Source organism: Barbatula barbatula (assembly GCF_947034865.1).
Source record: "Barbatula barbatula genome assembly, chromosome: 20".
Taxonomy (NCBI): domain Eukaryota; kingdom Metazoa; phylum Chordata; class Actinopteri; order Cypriniformes; family Nemacheilidae; genus Barbatula; species Barbatula barbatula.
Window position 1 is genome coordinate 10457567 of NC_136783.1, and position 23842 is coordinate 10481408.

At 40.9% G+C, this 23842-nt stretch overlaps 1 protein-coding gene across 1 annotated transcript in view; it reads left to right on the plus strand.

Moving 5' to 3' along the window:
* The window catches only part of naaladl2 (N-acetylated alpha-linked acidic dipeptidase like 2), a 171319-nt gene that overhangs the window by 92951 nt on the left and 54526 nt on the right, over window positions 1–23842 (plus strand). The window contains exons 6-9 of the mRNA XM_079483974.1: window positions 3627–3764; window positions 14005–14097; window positions 18635–18840; window positions 19532–19660. Of these exons, the coding sequence (XP_079340100.1) occupies window positions 3627–3764; window positions 14005–14097; window positions 18635–18840; window positions 19532–19660 (566 nt within the window). The remainder of the gene's footprint in view (window positions 1–3626; window positions 3765–14004; window positions 14098–18634; window positions 18841–19531; window positions 19661–23842) is intronic.

Sequence of the window (23842 nt, forward strand, 5' to 3'; positions counted from 1 at the left end):
ATAATGATCTACATTGATACTTTTTCCGCTTCAGATGAAAATGTAGTTTTATGTAAAAAAAAGTGTTTGTTTCCATCTCCACTAAGTTCCCATTGAGTTGACCTAGCGTCTTTGTTCCTGACATGCTGTTTACAGGTCAACAGCCATACATTTTTTTATTAAAGACACTTTCAATGTAAACTTAGTGACCTCTTTAGCATGTGTTGAGCATCACACACTTGCTGTTGTATGTGTAATATATTCAAACATTACCAGTATTATGCCACAGGACAGATAAGTTGTCCTTTATCATAAAATATCTTTGATGTTAGATCTTTGATAAAAGAAAATAACATCTAAAAAAAGAACAATACCTAAAGTTGTGTGACCGCAGGTTTACCACATGAAAGACTCGCTAAGATGATGTAAACAAGATCGGATAAACACTTGAACTCAAGAGAGATGAGCAAATTCTCTATGTGAAGATTGATGCTGTTGTTCTCATGTAAATGATTTGCAAATGATCGCACAGCACTGCCCACTGCATACTGAAATCCTGTCAAATGTGCACTCTGTTGTACGGTCATGTGCTTTAACACAGCACATGAAGTTACTTTTCACCCTGCACAAGTAGTCACGGTTGTTTATCGACATGAGCATGACATGGTTGCACGTTTTCTCATGGATTCGATTAGTAACACATCAACACTGCATGAATAAGAAGTTTGTATGTGAGTGTTTGTAGTCTGAAGAGTGCGCATATGGCTCCACCGCGGGCGTGTAATATATATCTCATGAGCATCTCTGTGTGCAGGGAATGAGTTTAAGCCCTGTGGGTAATCACACTTCAGCAAATAACTCTTCCTAGGGGGCTTGTTTGCCTTAAAAAATGATGTTCGCTCAGTTATTTCTGATTATACTAAAGTAAATGCAAGTTTTTGGGACGTGTTGTCTTTGCAGAAATTCCTTGACCATTAAACCTTTGTCTATGTGAATCTTGCTTTGTAATCATACTGCGATTGCAATAATGCGCTCAGGCCATTCCATCAGCATGGTGGCGTCTATATGGCATCCAGCACGGCGTGTATAATTGAAGCGTGATATGAATCTGTGTACTGCACAAAGTTCACAGGGAGCTCAGGTAAGTAATTCTGTGTGGAATTAAGGAGCTTAGCTTGTGCTGACTGAAATAAAGCGTGAACGACACTTGAAACTTTACTTGAGAAGATCAGATGAGGTGAAGCGCAAGATACCTTCTAGGCAGTGTGTACTCTGTATATTTTAAGGCGTAAAGTCATCAAAGGGATATTTTACCTGCTTGATGAATCAGACATCTGTGCTGTCTTTATATAATATCAAGCTAGCCACATAATATACAAACCCAGAAAGATTAGAGACACTATTAGTGCAACACTATGTGCTATAGTAAATCAAGTTCATTGAGGTCGGAGCTACTTTCAGTACGTACTATCTCCAGCTGGATCACTATCTGATCGTGTTCTGGGGGCGGGATGTAGCCTACTTTTTCGAACTTGTTTTGGTTCATTTTTAGCTGTGCTGCAGATCGGGCTAAAGAAAAAGGATGAGAGCTGTTGGCCATAACCTTGTTTGTATTTATTTATCTAGACAAATGAAAGTACTCTTAGGCTTGTAAAAGAATCAATAAGCACCTTAGACGTGTCCCCTAAGCAGACCGAAAGGTTCTCTGTATGTCTCACAAGACCTCCTTTTTATTCAGTTCACTCGAGAGGCATGATCATCTCCACGTGTCTTTATAAGCATTGATTCTGTACCTGATATAAGCAGTAACCACAACACAGAAATTGCATATTGAGTATCTACATATACTATTCTGACAAAGTTAAACTTAAAAGGGAATTCTGTCATGAATTACTTACCCTCTAGTCGTTCCAATTCTGTAATTCTGTTTTACATTAAACATTTCTAGTCTGCTTCAAAATAATGGTTCCATTTTTATGGAGGATGTTTTTTTATAGTTTAAAATGATCACTTTCATTTCATTCTGTGAGCTAGTGACAACATTTCTCCCAAATTCTAAATAAAAATGTATATGCATTTATTTGCAGAAAATGTGAACAGGACACACTGGTCAAAATACATTTCATCTTTAAACAAGACGATACTAATGTGTCTTCATGTGTTTTACAACCAGCTCAAAATAAACATGGAATAAGTCTTCACATTGCCGTTGGGTGACTTTGTCATTCTTGGGGTTTGTTTTTCTTCAAATTCAACACACTGGACTGTGATTCCCATAATGCATCTAGAAATGCTGATTAAAGGTAAAACTCGAAAGATTTTTTCAGCATCTGTATACTCTAAAGCCCAGCCAAACCCTGTCAATACTTGCTGTATCAGTGTCTTTGACTGGAATTAATACTACCTAATGGTACTTTAATAGCCCACAACACTCTTATTTGGAGCAATTTGCTTTATCAATGTGCATATGTTGGGTCACACGCCCGGTTATTTACGGTAAATCACATTAACAAGGTTAACGATAATGAGTTGAGATAATCTCCTTTCTCTCTAAACACAACTTTGACCCCTGTGACCTCTTTGAGTGGGTAATTGCATACACAGCACACTTCAAAAGACCTACTCGAAAGGCAATAATCACTTTTTGCATCTTCTTGCAACCAGGATGAATAAAAGCTAATTTCGAGAGGGACCTTCTTCTCGAATAGGCTAACTGGTGTTAAATAATTTTTCCCTGTGAATTCGTTTATGTGTGAAAGGCAATAGAGTGTTGTGTTTACTGAAAGTTATTCATAGATGACTGTACCCCATTCCAAAATCTCTGCTGGAAAATTAAGACTCCTAAACAAATTTTCTCCGAGAGCAGGATTAGGCTAACCGTTTCTCTGTTTTAATGAGGCGGAATCAATGGAGCATTCCGTCCATAAAAATCCCCATCGGCTTGCTAAAAAACGTTTCCTTAAACTTAAAATCTTTGGGCCTATTAGTTTGCCGCCCGAGAGCTGCAATCAGCGCTAAGGAAAAGCTTTGATACGGCCGAGACATCCCTGCCTGGCTGTGCTGATTCTTCTCTGTGTTTTATTTTCTCGCTCTGATTTATGGCACATTACGACCCTCCTCGCCCGCTCACCCGACATAACAAACCACATATTTGCCCAGCCCCACTGCAACTATTTATACAGCACATACTGGACTAATGATGTTCATTTGCCCTTATAGATGGGTCTGAAAAGACTCAGTGGACATGTTTACCGATATCTCAGTGGAGCTCTTTGATTGGGTAATTGGTTTTCTCACATAGATGTTAAAATACCTCTGACATTCTCTAATGCTCCTAGAAAATCATGAGCAATGCAGATGACACACCGAAGAAACACTTCTGAAATTAAATGTGTTTTTGCTTGTTTTAATTACTGTTTAAAATTGTTTTATAGGACTTTGGGGAGAATTTGCTTAGAAGGAATTACGGCCATTTTTGCTGTGTTTGAGCACACGAGTCGCAAAAAAGTAATTTTAATTATTTTGTTTTTTTAAAAATGTATGCCAAAGTGCCACAACTGTTTTGTGAAAACCCTTCTCCGACTAATATGTACACTGTTAATCCTGAAATAAATACGATGTGCTCTTTGTTTTCTTTTTCTTCGCAGCTGGAATAGACCACCGGCATAACCTAACATCACTGCTGGTGCAGCCAATCTCTGCCTCCTTAGCAAAACTGTTGCTCTCTGCCCCTGCTATGGGGCAGGGGAGACCCTGTGTCCCAATGGCCATGCACTCAGCCTCAGGTAAGCCCCGGGCCAGAAACTCGCCTGCTGTACTGGACTTTCAAAAGACAGCCTCTTTGCTCCCCCACATTAACACTGACCTTGGCTTTCAAATCATCCTGCGATCATGATAACCTTGAATGCAAAGTAAGGCTAAAGTGTTAGATGTAGTATATGTGGAATGCTTTTACCAAATAGGTTTCTGCAAGGTATACATGGCTTCTTGTATTACTTACATGCGTGCATTTGAAAGATGCTTTTATCCAAAACAACATATGTTATCCAAAGCATTCCATGTGGAACCTATTACATCTGGTTTGCAACAGAAAGACCAATATACCGCAAACAGTGCTAGATATTTGATTTATCTCATACATCTCACGTCTCTCATCCAATAATACAATAATCCCGTAATCATTTCCTCACCCTCTTGTCATTTCAAACATCTTCAGAACACAAAAGAAGACATTTTGAAGAGTTGCTAACAGTGCTGGCACCCATTGACTTCTATTGTATGGACACAAAACCAATGCAAGTCAATAGGAGCCAGTAAACAACCTTATTCGTAATATCTTCTTTTGTGTTCTGCAAAAGAAAGAAAAAGTGATAGAGGTATGAAATGATAAGAGGGTGAGTAAATGATGACAGAATCGTTGTTTTTGGGTGAACTATCACTTTAATGTACCTGTGGTGCATTTAGTCATAAAATGTATACTTTTTACTTTTTACATTCATATTTAAAGGAGCATACACTGTGAATCTGTTAATTGTTATTTAATGCATGTTAATGATGTTTTCATAAAAACTATTGGTTACACTTTATATTGAGGTAAACAGATTTATCATTAACTATTTGCCTATTACATGCATGTTGGTTGTATTAGCCTGTACAGTATAAAGCACATATGAAGACCTTATTCTGCAAGAGCTTATTCTACATCCCTTGACCGCATTAACCCAGTACCTCAACCTAAAATCTACCTATAAGCAGTCATTAGGAACTTATTAAGGCAAAAGACTATTATAGTCAATAGTGAGAATTCTAAAGTGTGACTAAATTATTATACTTACCTGGAAATGACCAGACTTCACCTTTCCCATATGTTAAATTCTCTTAACTCACCTGACAGTTTTTTTAGATCTTCCTTTGCTTTTTTATTTGTTAATCCTCACATCAGCTCTGAGCTCATTACAGAATCAGTCCACCTGCTGGCCGCTGATGCTATAACTCCTTAAGAAAGCGCTGGCTTTTTGATTCATGTTCTATGGTGCGAGTGTAGTTTCTGAATGTGTCGCAACGCCTGCGAATTACACTGGGTTCTCATATCATCTTAAAGTCACCCTCGCTTCGGCCGCCTGTGTCCGAGGTCATTACACACATCAGTCAGTGGGATGCCTATGGGACCTAATTGAAACCACGAGAGGAAGGTTGGTCAGCAGCCTTACAGCGCTCTCTAATGCAGGGCTTTTAGAGAGGTCAGACGCAACATGCAATGCGAGCAGCCACATTTGATGAAATAAAAATGACAGATGGAGGAGTTGACATGCATTCGGAATATAATTGGATTTAAGTGGGCTGACCTACAAGGAAGCGCCATTCGGTGGAGTGATGTTTTTCATCGACTGACACAGAACGTAGAAGATGTAGTTTTACACGTTGACCTTTGTCTAATAAAGTACTTCATAGAAAGTCTAGTTTACAGTAGGTTTCTTTTGAGTATGTGAGAAAGACTGAACATTTTATTCAGTTATGTTTTACAATACCTAACTTCAGCCTCTGACCGCCAAAATCATGTTGCACTTTATTTCTACATTTCTTGTAAATTTTTTTTACAGCTTGGGCCCCGTAATATACTGTAAACTAACATTCATGTAAAATTACTTCACACAAAATTGTTATTGATGTTGTTTTACACCCAATTTATAAATTCACAGTCCATTTCGGTAATTTGACATTTTTACGGCATTTCAAAAATCTATGTGATAAAACACAAATATTCCGTAAAATTAAATTTGTCACAGTGTTAAAGGGATAGTTCACCCCAAAATAAACTGATGTTATAATTTGCTCACCTTTAAACTGTTCCAAATCTGTATACATTTCTTTGTTCTGATAAACACAGAGAAAGATATTTGGAACAATGCTTGTAAAACCCATTGCACAAATTTGCAATCTGAAATTTCTTCACGTTAAAAAATAAATACGACCTCACGTTGTGTCAATCACATTTACACACTGCCTCCAATATTTTCGTCCGTCTAAAAAACATTTTTTTAAAAGGATTTTTCTGCATCTGTAACAAGCATTTTAAAAGGTCTTTTTTAACAATTCAGAGATATATATTGGACAGTTCTGGGGGCACTTTTGATTACCATTGTAATTTATTCATACTATGGTTGTCAATAGGGCCCAAGAACTGTTTGGGTGCAAGCATTCGTCCATATACCCTTTCTGTGTTCAACCAAACCAAGAAACGTATACATGTTTGGAACAACTGGAGAGCGAGTAATTCATGACAGCATTTTCAGTTTTGGTTGAACTATCCCTTGAAATCATTCCTGACAATTCTCTCAGACTAAACAGCTTCCCTAACAGGTCATGTATTAAATAAAGCTATCGGGACAAATGAAAGCAAACAGCATTTGTTTTTTTACGTCAGCGAGTGGAAGGGGGTTGTTTCTGTCTGTCCTGTTATAAAAATAAGTTTCGTCACCGCTGGTGATATGAGATACTGTACCAGTAGGGCAGTTAGTGGAGCTTAGCCGTTGTGCAACAATGTTTCCTGATGTTTTTGTACAAACAGCAGCCGCTTGTGTGTGTCAGGTTTATCACATGCTAATAGGTGTCAGAACTTGCCATTCCGTCCATATGGAGCCCGCATATGCACACAAGCACACATTCACAAACGCGCAGTCCAAATCAGGCAGACATACACCCACATTTGCGCACACATAAACACTCTCTGAGCTCTGAGTCAGCTTTCTGTCTCTACCCCCCCCCCAGCTGTGCATGTGTGCGGAAATGTGTCCTGCAGATTTTCTTGAGGGTTATCAGTGTCTAATTCCCGCCTATTGAGTGAAAATCGTTTCTTATCTTTTGCATAGTCGCTTTGGAGACCCCATCACCGTGGCAGAACCGTTGTCTTGGCTTGAGCAGCAGTCAAGGATTTACGGCCCTGGTGACAAAATTAAAGAAAATGGGCTTTAAGGCAAATCCTAAATTGAAGTTCTATCGCGGCCATTTAAGAGGTTCGATATTGGAGTGTTTATTGGGGTGCCTCCCAAACGCACAGGTTGTTGTTTGTCTCCATGCTTTTTCTGATTACTAATGGTCTTTAAGAAGCTTCATAGATGTGAAAGAACCTAAAACAGTGAGATTTATCCAACGAACAGATTGTACTGCTTTCATGAACTAACCTCTGTGTCTGTGAGTCACTGCTTCACAACAGCATATCACTTTAATAAACAGCCATTTCTTTCTCAAAGGATTATTATAGCCTTTCAGTTTTTTGTGACTCACAGTTCCCTTTCTGTCGGTCTCTCGACGTTGTGTCGAACCGACAGATGGGGTTCGCCCCTGAGAACCTATCATCTTCTGACTATTTTGAAAAGGCCAATGAAATTGGCGAATGAAATTTGCATGCCGGGCTCCGCCCCCGGATATCCGTGTATAAAATGGGAGCCGGCGTGCTCATTCAATCACCTTTTGTTCTTCGGAGCCTTCGCATCTGATGACATTCTTCGAATTGCCGAATTCTATGACGCGATGCAGCGGAGATTCCCCTGGGCGTCCTGGCAGTTCCAGAGGTGTTTTTCTAAAAGAGCAATTTCCTCAGCGTGGCATTGCCCGCTGATCTCTTGGGTGCAGTGCACTCATCGAGGACGGGGACAGACACGGTGGTTGCCGCAGGTGTTCGGGGGTCCGACCACTATGGCAGCCTCGTGGATTCGTCCTGCCCACACTGCGGGCGGATGGCTATTCAGATGTTGCGTCACGGTGGCTATGTTCTGTCAAGATCCAGCCACCACCTCGTTTGCTTCCCGTTCTGTGACCACAGCGGCTACGGCCCTGCCGTCAGCAGCGGCGAGCAGCAAGGGTGATGTGGGGATTATCGTGAGCGTTAATCCGTCAGCCGGCCGGCTCACGGACCGCTCGCGCCCCGTCTCGCTTGTTTAGCAGTTCCCCAAGGATGGTCCTAAGCCATCTTATTGTTCAGCCACGCGCTCGGACACGAGCCGTGGAGATGAGGTGTCTCTTGCAACATCGGAGCGCGACCTGCTGGCATCAGACTCTGGCAATTCCCTGAAGCTCCCTCCCTCGGGAGGTCGAGCACAGGTGAGAGCAGACGTCAGGATGTCAGCCATGCTCGCTCGGACCGCCGTGAGTGTCGGATTGCGGTGCACCGCAGCCCTGGCGCTCGCGGCTGGGTACTTCGCACATTGGGTCCGGGCGCGACTCCAAGCCGTGCCCGGCTCAAGTGCCAAGTTTTACCGAGCTGCATAAGGAGGTCAGTAAGACCTGGAGCGCCCCCTTCGGTGCGCTTCCATCTAGCTGACTCTATCGCCCTCTCTTCCCTCGGGGCGGGGAGGCAGCTAGGGACTATGTCAATGCACCCTGGGTGGAGCATGCAGTCGCGGGTTATCCGCAGACGGCGGCCACCTGGGGAGCTTGACCTAGACTCACCGTCCAGGGCATGTAAGGTCTCGACATCTCTGGTGTTGAGGCTGGCAGTGCCGTGGGCCAAGCTGCCACCACTCTTACGCCATGGCCATCCTGCAGGCCAGGGCGCTAAAGAGAGCCCCACGGGGTAAGACCGACCCAAGTAGTGCCGCCGCCGACTGGCCCTCCGGGGACCACGGTGGCAGCGCAGGCTGGGTCGGACAATGTCCACATCAGTGGCCCGGAAAGAAGCCTCGGACTCAATCTTGCGCAGGTGGGCGATGTCAAGAAAGGCCACTTTCCAGACTCCCCTCTCGCAAGGTCGGCTGATTGGTGGCGCTGTCAAGAACTGCTCCAGCAGTCTTTTGACAGTGTAGAAACAGACCGGCCTGCTGTGATCCGGCCGCTTTTCGGCTGTCGAGGTCTCGCACGTGGTCTGCCCCCCAGCAGCCCCGGCCTTCTCCAGCGTCGACTCCGGTTCTGGTGGCCCCCCGGAGGAAGACGTCGAGAGAAGGACCACCTAGAGAGATTGAACCATCGGGCCCGACCCAGCCTTGGTCTCTGGGTGGTCGGACTGGGGCGGTCCCTGCCGCGTCCCAACACCTTCTGGGCCCCTCCGGGGGCCTAGTGCCCGCCTTCTCACAAGGAGAGGTCTCTCTCTGGGTCCCACTTGCAGCCGCTCTCACCCTCTGAAAGATGGTGTTCGGCAACTCGACGTTGCGTTGTGGCGGCACGCAATGGCAAGTATAAAGCAGCCCTCAGCACTCTCACTTCGACGGTGCGTCAAGCTGCGCCATCGCCTGGCAGGTAATTTAGCGGAGCTGTTCCCCGCGGGTGGGACCAGCACTTCTAGTCATTGAACCAACCCCCGCGGGTTGATGAAGCAGATCGTAGCCCCCCCTGTGAGGTCCCTGGGTGCTTGGTTAGCATTTCAAACCATCACGGTGGCTGGGAGTGTGGACCATCTCGGCATTCGATCCAGTTCGCCAGACCTCCGCCGGACTTCCGGCATCCTCTTACCTCAGCAGAGGCAGGGATGTTCCCGTGCTCCAGGCCGGGGCTGCCACCCCTCTGGCGAAGGCGATCGAACCGTCCCCTCGGCCGAGATGTCCAGTGGCTTCTACAGCCGCACTTCATCATCCCCAAAACCAGGGGTCGCTGCATATCTTGAGCAGCACCTTGCAGGGTGCCGTTCAGGAGGTGCAGAAGCGCGTCCTGGTGTTTGTCAGACGCCAGGAGTGGTTCATGACAACTGACCGCATACTCTCATGTCCAGTTTCCCTCGGCACTGTCGAGGGGCTGGCATGTCTGTAATGGGTCAGCCGGGAAAAAGAGCAGCTCTCCCTGGCGCAGAGCTCCCCTTTTCCTGGTAGAGAACTCAACACTGTCTCCATGACGGCGTGCTCGCTCTCGAGCACGCACAGTCAGTGCTGAGCTGCTTGAACTTTCAGGCAGCAGCCAGCGGTCCCCTGAAATCAGTTTCAGAGGCTCCTGGGCATGGTGTCCTCGGGGGTGGCCTGTCCCCCTCGGGTTGACGCACATGGGATCGCGACAGCACTGACTACAGAGATGAGTTCCCTGGAGAGCGTGGCGCACTGGCAGTAGGCATATCGTCATTACGCCTGCTGCCGTCGTGCAGAGCCAGCATTCTGGCCCGGACAGCACGACCGGCGTAGCGTACTAAACCTCAGGGTGGCATTCGCTCGCTGCAGTCATCGCAACTCGCCCAAACGCCTCCACCTGTGGAGACAGCAGGTGGCAAAGCCCCTGCATGTCACACGCCCACCGGGTGTCCTGAACCAGAAAGCTAAGCGCTCTCTCGTCAGTTGACACCTTGTGGGAAGTGACGACTCCACCCCTGGTGGAGACAGGTGTCTGCAAGACCATGACAAAGATTGAAATAAATGTTTAGGAAGCAAACTTCCAGCATTTCTTTGTGCAAAATAATTAAAACGAACTGAACTTTCAGTGATCTTTTGATTTAAAAAATGTATTCGTAAACACTAAAATGAACATAAACTAAGATCAATAAATGCTGTAGAAGTATTGTTCGTTGCTCATACATGATAGCTAATGCATTAACTACTGTTATCAAATACAATCTTAAGGGAACAGTCATCGTTTTCTCATCCTTGAGTTGTTCCAAATCTGTGTACATTTCTTTGTTCTACTAGTCAATGGTGGCCAAGAACGGTTCATCAGAACAAAGAAATGTATACAGATCTGGAACAATTTAAGAGGGAGAAAATGAAGACAGAATTTCCAATTTTGGGTGAACTGTCCCTTTAACTTTTTAGAGGCAGCGTACTGTAGTTGTTATTCATATAATAACAGCAAGTAGCTCTTTTGGTTTGGGAAATGGGCAAGTTACTTTGGTAAGTGTGTGTATGACTTTAAACCACTTACCGAAGCACGGGCTGCTACAAGTCGTCTTCTGTCACCAGCCCAATGTCCAGCAATCAATGTCCGCCAAAAACTTGCAGTGGCAACACGAACACCATCGATCCTGCCGAGAGGGAGGGTTCGCCCTCCCCGTTGCTCTCTCACCCCCCTTTTTCTTCGAGCTCCCAGCCTTGAACCGCCCCAGCCTGGTCCCAGGCCCGCACCTCTCTTCCATTAACCGGATCAAACGCTCCGAAGCTAGTAATCTGTGCTCTATTGATTGGGCCGAGCTTTGACCACTTCAGAGGTTTCAAATCATTTGTTTCCATCTGTCTCCTCTTTCTCATTCCATTCCCTTTCAATTAAGCCTCACTGTATCGCTCCGATGTGCTCTAATTGCGTTCGTCTCCCAGCTCGGGGAAATGAGACGTTAGCCGCAAAAATAGTATGCGAGCATATCAAACCTGGAGACAGACTCTCCCTCCTGCACATATTAAACACTCTCGCATTGTGGGAGGCTGATTGTATATTGTCCATGGCTTTGTGATGGCCTCACATGTGTCTATATATTCCTGAATGGCTATTGTTGGTTATTGTATTTGTGTGTGTGTGTTTTTTATGCCAGGCGGTCAGATTCATCATCCATTTATTCACCGTAAAGAAACGTAATCGAAAAAAAGGGCGAATGGGGTCCTAATGCATTAGTTCTTTCTATGAACGTCTGTGCTGTGTAGCTCAGAGCTTCTGTTCTGCTCTGCTCGGATGAAAACTCATACCTTAATACATTTCAATGCAATTACAGCTCGATGGCAGAACACTGTGTGGAATAGCTTTATCGAAACGCACCCCTTCCTTTAATTATGATGATATTGATTGCGTGTGAGGATAACCTGTCTGGTATAGGTTTTGTTCTTTTTTACTCCTCGGTTTAAACCACGCGCAACAGCACAGCGTGAAATATGTTGATATAATGTAAAACCTGTCAAAACTCTGTTAAAACAAAAGCTAATGACAATAAATCTAATATTTTACCTATATTTTATGTTCATAATAATAATAATCATGATTATTGTTGTTGTTGTTATTATTATATAATAATTATTATTATTATTATAAAAGTATATTACTTGCTACTTGTAGTAGCATTATTAGCATTCCTAATTGGTGACAATAGGAAGTTATCTGCCATATTGTAAATTTGTGGAATGTTGACTGCTCCAAGATGGCAGACCAGCCAGTAGCCAGGGTTGGAAAATTAGTGAGGTCCGTTGTGTCAATAATTATAACTTATATTTCCAATAAATGCTCAAAATGATTCAACTTTAATAAATATAATGAATCAAATTATAAATGTTTATCCATGAGCAGGGCTTAATTCTGTGGCTAGTGGTTTTCCAAAACAACTATTGTTACTTGCTCTACTTGATTCAGACTCCAGAATGGGAGATAGACGCGTAGGCTCAAGACCGCAGTCTCTAGCGTTCGTCTAGAGCACCTCTTGAGGTCAGGGAGTCAGGTCTGCTCCATAACAGTAGTCACTCAGCATTTTTACTGTCAACAACTTTGTTTTGGGGAATTTATTATATTAAGTTAACAATGGCATGCTGTGAGATCACCTGACGAAAAACATGCCCAAAATAAAAACTTCTTCCATATGTAACTCCTCACTATATTAACTTCCTAAAGTGTGTCATTACTTGAAAAAATAGGGGTGACACAATAGGCTACTTGTATTGCCAAAAACCATGATACAAAAAGGACGAGTATCTATGTGATAATTCTACACACAATACCAATAATTATTCAGCAGTTTTGTCTTAAAACTCCCATCAAAATAGACGTCACGATAATAATGGTAGCATGAATAATTTTGGTCATGATAACTGTGAAAATCTGATATTGTGACAGCCCTAGTCTGAAAATAATTTTCTCTTGATCATGTTTTTATTGTATGCTTGCTTTTTCTCAATTTACTAATTTACTTTTACAGAACATCTTACTCTGGATCATCTGTCTACCATTTCATTCTTTTCCTGCAAGATCACTTTCTCGCTTTGCTCACGGCGAGCAGCTCACCTCTCTCAATACACTGTAACCTCTCATACCCATTGGTGATTAATGGGCAAATCTGTCACACCGCGACCCGTGTGCACACCAGCGCTTTTAAACACTCCCTTAGAACTGCATATACATCTTGTGCTCCTTACCCAAAGTCATTTGTACTGTTGTCAGATGTGATAAATGGGGTCCGTGTGCTGTGTGAAGCCAGCTGCATTTTTAGAGTGAATTTGATTACTTTCAAAGTGTTAAAAAAACGTACGTTAGAGAGTTGTGTACACAGAGCCCCGGCGTCGGTGGCATTATTGTCTAAGTGCGTCTGTGGTACCAAACCTCATCTTTATTTCCCTCTGATATTCACATCTCCGTCGTCTTATAAAACTCTCTCACTCTGCACCTCAAGGCCAGCACATCTGCCCGGTCTCTGAAGCTTTTCTTACAAATACTAAATTCTGCAACCTGGAGAAAGTCCATTGTGGGGTTTTTACATCTCCACCTGAGCGGTGTCGATTTAAGAGAGGCGAGAAAAGTTGCAGAGAGAGGCCTGGGATGTCATCCAGGACCAGGTGCCTCTTTTCATCTGCTGAGATATCAGCTTCATTTAAATTCACTCCATCGCGCTGAGCCTTTATGTGTAATTGATAAGAGCATCAGTGAGCGGTAGCGACACCTTTTATTGCTGCGGTTTTGTATCTCTGATAGCATTTATTTTCACCCCTCCTGTTTCCTTGCAGCATGCAGAGTGACGTTTAGATTGAAGGATGTCTGTTCGCTGCTCTGCAGTTCCTATGCATGTTATAGCAATGGATTTAACAAGAGCACAGACTGTGTCGGGCCACTTGGGGAAATAGTATTCACTTGGGACCTGAAATCTACAGAAGACCTCTTCTGAGTTGACTGTAGATCAGTGTTCACATTAAGGTTTATATGCGGGGAGACAAATGCAATTGGTTAATGTTGCTCTGTCAGAATACACAAAAAACAACTAGGAAATGGCACGGTGTACACATGTTTTGGAGTAATATGCAAGGTTTTTTTAAGTGGTTTCTATATTAAGATGACATCGGTGAAAGTAATATTAATTCCTATTGTATTTTTTGCTTTTGGCTTTAAACATGTCAACGAGACTAATTGATTTTGTGCAATTTCTCTGTTTCTCAGTGAGAAAAATTATAAATCTTACCATTGAAAACCAGGCAGCCTTCAGGACAGTGCAAAATGTCATTGGATATCTCAAAGGCAAGACTAATCCAGGTAGGTCTGCATTACAGGACAATGATCATTTTGTTTCAACGTGTTGTGTTTTTGGTATAGCTTTGAGAACTCAACATACCATCACCAATTTTTTGTCAAAATTAAATGATTCACATAATCTTATTCAGTGGAAATGTAGCTTATGTGATGTTTTTTTTCTTGATGTTGTACATTTTAGGACAAATGGAATGCAAAATCTTTGCAGTCCAATATCTCATACATGCTCGGAATGCAGAAAGAACCCTATAATTCCAAAGGTGGCACATAATAACACAATATGTGTAAAGTATAGGTAGAAATGTTTAAACTAGAGATGCAATGATACCAAATTTCTCCATCGATACAGATAGCCGATTGTTCAGACTGATATCTGTCAATACAGATTCTGACGATTACATACATATTTATATAGTGACTATTAATTGTGACATGAAAGAACCCAAGTGAAAAATACATTTTATTTAACATGGTACAAAACAAAACAAAATAAAACTTAACGTAGCCGACAAGACGGGGATGTAGACAAACAATCCGGCACAGGACAGCAAACACAAAGGCATGAAATAGGGAAGCAACTAAGGAGAGGTAACAAGGGAGTGAAATAATGATGGGCTAATGTATAAGGAAACAAGTGAGCGGGGCAAAGACAAGATATGCGGCTGTCATGATCCTGTCAGCTTGAACTAGAAAAACAACTACAAAGAGGATAGGATCATGACAACTCATATTGAAAATCAAACTGGGGATGTTTCTTAACATTTTATATATACAGAATACATAATTTCCTGTCCCCTTTTTATTGACAGGATAGATTGGCCCTGATCAACGGCTATTTTTAAACTATCGACCCGATAGTGTGAAAACTGCTTTGAGCGACCGCTATCGATTATTGGTCGATATATCTATTTAAAATGAATGTAATATTCAGAAGATGTCATGTTGGGACTCCCAGGTTTAAAAAGGGATGAACCTTCAAAACAATATTTCCAGATTTTCACCTTTGTTTGTAACCCTTGTGTGTTTAAACATAAAGCACTCTAAATCTAACCTAATGTAAAGCACTTGACACATTTCCCGGGTGCCGTTGTTCTTTAAACCGCAACGGTCTGACATAACAAAGACGTAGCACTTTGTCACTGTACTTTATTGCATTGTGTTCCTAATAATAAAGCAATTGTCCCCTAAAACAAGAGTGCAATCTAAGCATTCTCTCCTTCATCGGCGAAAAGAGTGAGAGTCTCAGTGCTGAAACAGCTCTTTTTCCTCGTTGGGCTATGACAAACTAATCCCCTTAAACAAAATCTGCCACCACTGTCCAAACGCAGGTCACTTGGCTGCCGAAAATAGGCTTTTAATTACGACTACTATTTTCACCTCCAGAATGATTTAACGAACGTCTGATGTAATGAAAGCGTTTAATCTCTCATCCACACCCTTAAGACTGTAACCGTCACCGCTTCTGTGCATTTAAGCCTTCTGTGATTTACCTTCTTGATTTACAGTGCGTTTTCTGTCATAATTGGTTACTCGGTCATTAATTGCAAATCGTAAGGTGTTCTTCTCCTTGACTTTTGGCGTTTTAATAATGTTTAGGGGGAGAGTGGGGTGGTTTGTGCCAGGGGGAAGTAGTTCCACCCCTTGTTTTTGGAAACCCATAGAAGAAATTGGTCATGTGACCACATAATTTTGAAAAGCCATCCATTTTACTCATCCTCCAAAGAAGAGAGACACATGGCATGACAAGTAAGCACATTTTAGCTCAAAAAACTGTATTTTGTCTTTCAAAGTAAAATTCCTATGATCAAGGTTTTTTGATTGTAGTGTCTGAACAATTATAGACAAGTTGGAAAAACATTTCACACATGTTTAAGTGCTATAGCAGGCTACACAATGTGTAGATACAGTAAGCATGATGTTAGCTTTTAACTGCTGGATCATGCTAGTTTTCAAACGTGTGGGTGTGGGGTGATTTGTGCCAAAGGGCCTGGGTTAAGTTGTGCCAGTGGTATAACTCACCCCCACTTATGATTATTTTCAACATATTATTAATTTGTAATTGTACTCTTACATTTTTGCACTTCAACTATTTGACATACACACACAACAGCAAAAATAATAGGGCTGAAAAACCGAAAATGAATGAAAATTAGAAGAGAGGGGCTCTGAAAGTGTCCAAACCAACCAAACCCAAAAAGAAAGCGATTGTCTACAGTAGAGAGTGACATCTCCAGCGTTGCAGGTAAACCAAATCCTATAACTACGTTGGATTGGTGGAGAAGGTTGAGGGTGGAGACATGAGCAAAAAAAGGCAAAGTTGTAAGAAGTCTGTGGATGGAAACCCCATCTTTATATTTAAAAAGAATTATGAAGAAGTCATCCCTAGAGGTGATGTGCTCAAGGAACTACCCACACCCCATAAACAGGTACAGCCAGAAGGAAGCAGAAGTTTATATTCCCCTGCAGCATTGAGAAGTGGGATGTTAAGGAATAGACAAGATAGCTAGGCCTATTGTGTAAAACTACAAAATATGACTTATTCCAACAGTTTAATAAGGTGACAATATCTAAATAAACCTTAAATGATCAATTTTGTATTTCATTTGTCTTGCTTTCACATAGCACTACAGTTCACAACATTAGAATGTTCTGTTTTACTTCAGAAATCTCTGGCACAATTTACCCCAGCGTATTCTCCCCAAAGGCACAACTCACCCCGCGTCAGGGTCAAGTTGTGCCACAAGACCACCTTTTTCCCAAAAGCTATATTTCTGAAACAATTGATTTCAGATCCAAAGTTATTGTTCTCAGGGATGCACCACATCCTGAAATATATGTACATTCTCAAGTTGAAGGCATTACAGTCATGGCCTTACTTTAAAGTCACTTTGAGTAAAAACTGGCACAACTCACCCCACTTTCCCCCTACTTATTTATGATTGGATGTCATTTTAATAACTTCCCCAAAGACTGTACCAGCCCTCCTGAGTGCAGGTGGGTAAAAATATTCCTCATTTCATCACGCTTGTCATCTGTAGTAGCGTTTTTTACACTTTGAGCTGTCAGTCAAAAGTGTCCGGTGACACGCTGAGTTTAGAATCCGCTGTAAGTAAAGCGTGTATAGCCTGCTGCTAATTACATGAGGTATTGTTTCTTTTCCTTTACTGAGAACTGCATTTGTATGTGCGACTGCTCATTTTTACTACTCACCCAGAAAAGAGTTCTACAGAGGGTCAATGCTTGTCTTAAATTAATCATTCGGCATTTAGTTTTACATAATGTTTGCTGCACTGCTTAGCAAAAGTGTGAGTAGAGAGATGTGAGGTGTGTGAATATGCAGGCTTTCCTGATACACAGTACACAAAAAGCAGTACGTCAAATCAATTGGATGTCAGAAAACTTTGTATTTATGACATACTGGTTGAACAATACCCAGAACATGCATTGAATCTGCATACATAAGAGTGGATACTTTGATGTCCAGTAATGCAACGGAAGCTTAAATGGTGACAGGTTTGAAGAGGTAATTTTCTATGATATCTACCCTTACAAAAATGAAGTATATTTAAGTAAAAATAAAGTTGACGTATATATTTTAAATATACTTTTTGCAGTACTTATACTTTTTTCAGTGTTTAGAGCATGGCTCTGGCAATACCAAAGTCATGGATACGAGCCCAGGGGATTACACATACTTAGAAACGAATATATAGTATAATGCAATTTAAGTCGCTTTGAATAAAAGCGTTGGCCAAATGCATAAATGTAAATGTTTACTAATGTCAATGTAGCAATATACTATTGAGTGTACTAATTCATTTCTACCTAGGACTAAATTCCCCAACATTTAGGGTTAAGGTTAAGTAGTAGTAGGAGAAGAGAAAGATACATTTTGAGTACACGACTAGTGTACAGATTTTTCTCATTCATTTACAACAGGTAAACTAGGTATGCTGATAGCTTAGTTCAATACTTGTACGTTTAGTTTTTGTTCATAAAGTACACTTTTAAGTATAATCTTTGTAAACTGCTAGTTTAGTAGTTTTCACTTAGTTTTACTAACCGGTTATAACCTCCGGTCTGTGTTGGTTAGAATACAATTTTTTAAATATTACATTAATATTAATATGTTATTCTGTATTAATTGTATTAAATTAAATGAAAACTACTCAACAGTTATTGATTCTTTGCGCAGGTCCTCTGGAAGTTAAGTTTAGGCCATATAACATTTGTTTATGTTGATGCCACTGAAACTATCTATAGGTTACTATAGATAGTTTTAGGTTGTAATATTGTTACAACCTAAAGTTGAACATGGAAGAAGGTATGTAAAACTATGTTTATTTTTCTCAAAATAGTTTTTTGGGGTATTGGGCGACTCTGACCCAGGTGTGTAGGGGCTGCAGTATCAGTTCACAACCAGCTGGAACAGAGCTAGTGACAGAATAAATCAATTCAGTGTAACCCCAGAGTCAGTGGTTTTCAGTGTAAAATGTTTGTTGGTGTTTGAGTGTTTGTTTAGTTTTGTTTCTCCTTGCAGATCGATATGTACTGGTTGGCAGTCGTCATGGCAGCTGGTACGAGGGTGCGTTGGCGGATTGGGGGAACGGCGCAGCAGCCATGACTCAGATCATCGTTTCCATGATGGCTCAAGCCCGCGCGGGCTGGCAGCCCGACCGCACCATCGTCTTCTGCTCTTGGGGAGGAACCTCTCTGGGTAACATCGGCTCCTTTGAATGGGGGAAGGTAATATGCCAGGGTTGTTATTATTTATGTTACGCAATACTTTCCTTAGCCTGTGAATTTAATAGTTAATTTAGTGTACTCAGATGTGTACGATGGGGGCGTATAAATGTGCATAACAAGAAGGATCCGTTCAACCATTACTCCCTCAGGTACTTGAATGTATCCAAACAAGAAAATAAGTCTGTTAACACGTCAACGCTTCAGTAAATCATGTTCACGGACAGCAATAAATGCACTTAATGGCCCTCAAGTAGCCAATACTTTGTGTGTGCTCACTTTAAAAAGTTTAGCGGGGGTCAAATGCACTTTTCGTCTTTTCTCACATTAATAACTAAACCGAAGCAAAGAAAAATACTAATAAAAGTAGCCTTAAGCAACATGATAATATGATCAGCAAGCCATGAAGATTCAATCAGACCGAGTGTTGATGAAATTATTATGTCTGACTGAATAGTTTGTTCTAATAAGTAATTGAAACTTCAGTAATTATAAGAAGCCCTATGATGTCACTATACATTTTAGTTTTTGGGTACAAAGAAAGCAATAACTGTTCTTATTATTCACATTGCTTATTTCACACAATAGTGTCTCCCTGGGGGATACTTTGTATTTGCCAACATATCAATCCACGCTATGACAATTCATTAGTTTGCCAACTGGCAGTAGACGACTGTGCTCTGTGTTTGTGCAGGAGAATGCAATGGTCCTCCAGAGCAGAGCCGTGGCCTATGTCAGCCTCCACAGTCCAGTCAGAACCACCGGCTCCCTGCAGTCTATAGCATCAGCTTCCCTTCGGCAACTGGCATCTGACATCCAGAAGGTACAAACCATTATGCCACAGTTTGGCATTCTATATTAGAAAGACTGGCTGTTTTTAACCGGTTCACTTTAACTGGCTGTTTTTAGGGCAACAACACAAGGACACTTAATGTATTTGGGTCAATCTTGAACCATGAATTAACTAAGTTTTGATCAATGTTTTTACATACTGATAGCTCAGATGTTAACAGTTGGTGGTTTAAATCAGTGGTTCTCAACCTTTTTTAATTACTGGACCCCCACTCAAACCAACCTCATGGACCCCCAAACCTTGCTACCACCCTCCATCCCAGTGATTTCCCCATTTTCACAATTAACTGCTAAATTAAGAAGATTAGAAAATATATAACATTTGTATTAATGTCTAACATCTGTACATCTGGTCATGTAAAAAATATAAACATAATCAATCATAACAATCATTGTAATAGAATTGTGTCTTACGAACCATTAATCTATCAACAAGTTTCATGTGAATGTTACTGCAATGAATGATAATATAATTCTATTAATGTGAAATCAGTACTTGTTTATCACAAATAAGATGTTGTATGTCTGAAATCATAATCTTGAAACCCCTGTCTGCCGACAAACCCACAAGTCTTTCCTGGAGACTGACAGGAATAGCCTGGGTGCAGGTAGCCACGGAAGGATTCCTTATCCGGTCAAGCGAAGAATTATGAACTTCATTGTCAGAAAAATATGACTTGATGTCAGTGGAAAGTTTGTCCAAGTGTGTCTGTACTGTCTGTAGAATGCTCACTTTTTCAGCTACATCATTAGAAATGCAACTGTTCAACTGAGGGAAACTGCTGGCATTTCCTACCCCAGAGGTAAATTATCTTTATGAAAAAGCGAAACTCGATCATACAGGTGTAGGACAGATTTGTCTTTTGCTTGTAATTCCAAGTTAAAGTCATTCAGCCTACCAAAAACATCTGCCAGGTAAGCTAAGTAAGACGCCAGTTGAAGTCCTTTAGCTGTGCTGCAAGTGGATGCAAGTGCTCAGAGAGGAAATCACTAACTTGCTCTCTTAACTCAAACAGTCTCTGAAGTGTTTTCCCCCTTGAGAGCCAGCGAATATTGGCATTGAGTAGTAATTTCTTGTGCTCAGATACCACTTTGTCGCATCGTTTTTTAAACAGCCTGGCATTTAGAGGATGAGATTTGATGAAATTTATGATTTTAACAGCTTCATTTTAGACTTTGTTTAATTCGGGGCACATTTGTTTTGAAGCTAAAGCTTCCCTGTGAATTATGCAATGAATTCTTTTAACGTTGGGATTTACCTGCTTTATGCAGGAGACGAAGCCGCGGGTCATATCTCTTGAAAGTTTTTTTGTTAAAAAAAGTCTGCCGATCAATCTACACATGATTGAAGTGTTGGGTTCTCAGATGTTATTGTAAATGGGATGGTTTCATTGCGTGATTAGACAAGACCTCACCACATAGAAAACATAGCGGTTGTGGAGGCTCAGTGGTTGTTGTGGTACACCCAAACATTTTGTAGCTCTCTTGAAACTGACATGTTTTTGTGTTGTCAATTTCTTCTAAGCTTCTCTGGAACGCTGGTATTGCCGTGGCTTGTGTCAAGTCCACTGGTTAATGGCCCATCACGTTTTTTTTAAGTCACTGTAAATTGTGGCTGCTTTAGCCTCGCTGTGATATTTCTCAGATCACTAACAACACACTGTTAAGTTATGAAGTTACTGTAGCTGTTCAAGTGAATGTTAAAATGGTGCACATACTTAAAGGAAAATGTCTTAACATGTTGAACGTCATGTGGGTGTGTAAAAAATAACTGCATTTTGATTTTGAGGTGAAACAAGATATTTTCAACTATTTCACCAATATAATTTCAACAAATTTGTACTGTATTTATTTATGATCAAATTCATTTATATAAATAAACGGTTCATCTACTGTAAAAACTACACATAAAAAATGCTGGGTAATTTCATCCCATCGTTGGGACAAATATGGACAAATATGGTTAAAATTACCCAGAGAATGTTTACATTTGAACGAAAAACAGGTTTTATCAACTCAGCATTTGGGTTGAAACAACGTTTGAGTTTGACCATTTTTGACCCAACGCTGGGTTGAAACAATCCAACAATTTTAGAGTGTATATTATGTCCTATGAAGGCCGCCCCTTTCTCCATTTGTTAGGCACTTGCTTTATGTTTGCACATTTTTATTAATAGAAATCCCACATACTATGTTGTCTCGCAAAAACGTGTGTTATGTTTCTCACATCCATAACTAGTATATTTCCTTCATCTTAAATATAAAATGGTAATTTTCTGATGTCTGGACTCAAGGTTTAGGAAAATATGAACATATGATTTAACATATTAGTAATAAATACATTGTCCGAGAGTATATATTTCAAGTTTTCACTGCAAATCTTACATCCATAATCCTGGAATTATACATTCCAAAACGGAAATAAAGGTCTTGATCGTAGAACGGCAACATTGTGGATTGTGGTAGAGGTTCATGGGTTTTGTGGGTGTGTTTCTGCTGTCAGGATGTCAAAATTCTACTACTAACTTAATTTGATGTAATATAATCTGATATATCTGATATTGTGTTTTGGGATATGTATAACATATTATTCAATCTGACAGCCTCATTTCTGATTAAAATATACTCGATCTGAAACCTCAACAAAACCGCACAGAAAGTCTTGGTTATTATTAACTCTGTCTGTAGTTTTACGGCAACTTTCTATGAGTTTTAAGTCAAACGGACAGCCTCCTCAGCATCAGGTGTTTGGTTAAAAGGTTAACTCATTTAAATATTGCCAATGCATCGTTTTGCTCTGGGATTCAGATTGGGACACGCTTTGCACAGCGCACTGTAGGTCACAGGCCCGGATCTGATGACAGCATGCCCTATTATTTTTAACCAGACAATAATTTTGTTCATTAACCTAAATGCCAGTCCACCTGTGACATTTCAGCCTAATAAAGTAAGGCTCTGACCTGCACGGCAGCCACTATCTAAATCTCTCCCACAAAACTTCTAGAAGAGAAATGGCACGAGTTCACTGGAATAATTACTTCCCTTTATCATCAGCTGTCTGGGCAAAATGTTTGTAAAGTAGTTCACGGGGACAAAATAGAAAAATTGATGAGGCTGTGATTTAATGTGAATAGGCAGAGAAGACTCGGGAAAGAGTTTCGAAAAATGGGTTTGGTACGCTTTGCATAACATTGAGCAACCGTCTGAAAAGTATTAAAAACCTCAATGAACAGCTATAGATGGAATTGTGAGTATATGTGTATATCATTAAATGGGGAGATGAGGCTTAGGGTTTCGATTTGTGTGGACAAATGTAAAGGCAAATAATTTTGGGTAGTTTTATAGCAAACAACTGTTTTACTCAGGCATCCTATCATTCATCATTCCAGTCCTGTTTTTTGTTCTTAGCTAGTTTATTCACTACAAGTATAGTCTTTTGACTGAAATGATTTTTCAAATTGATAGTTCACCCAAAAATTTACTCACCCTTTACTCATATTTAGAGAATGTTGGTAACTGAACAATGGCGCTATTCATTCGCTTAAATTTTGCATACACAAAGCCGTTGTTCGGTTACCAACATTCCTAAAAATGTCATTTTGGCAACATATAATAACAATGAATGTAAGAAAAACAGTGACCTCGGTTAAATGACTTCAAATTAATCAAATCATGACAACAAAAGAGGCCAGAAGACTCTAGAATAGATGTAAACATATTCATCTTAGGAAGCTGGTGAGAAGGATCAATTCTAACCAATGGGTGACTTTGAAGATTTTGATTTAGTTATATTTAGTCAAAACATAAGTTACATTTGTATGATGCCATAGTTTTAATAAGTTAATGAAATGATTCTAAGATGTGAATAAAATGTCAATAAAACAGAGGGACCCTAAACTTTTCAACTGTTGCCTTTCAATCTCTACTCAAGGGTTTGACGCAAAGAAGTGTTTTTACCGAAAAATCACAAGTGTTTTGAATACACAAACGGCAGACTTTAACAAGAGCGGTTAAATGGCCGGTGTCCGATTTTCAAATTACGCTTGTTTAGTCGGGCTGAGCACCAAAACAACCTTGTAGCCAATCAGCAGTAAGTTGCACAGGACGGATATAAGTCGAGCGCTGACGAAAGATGGGGTACAGGTGTATTGTT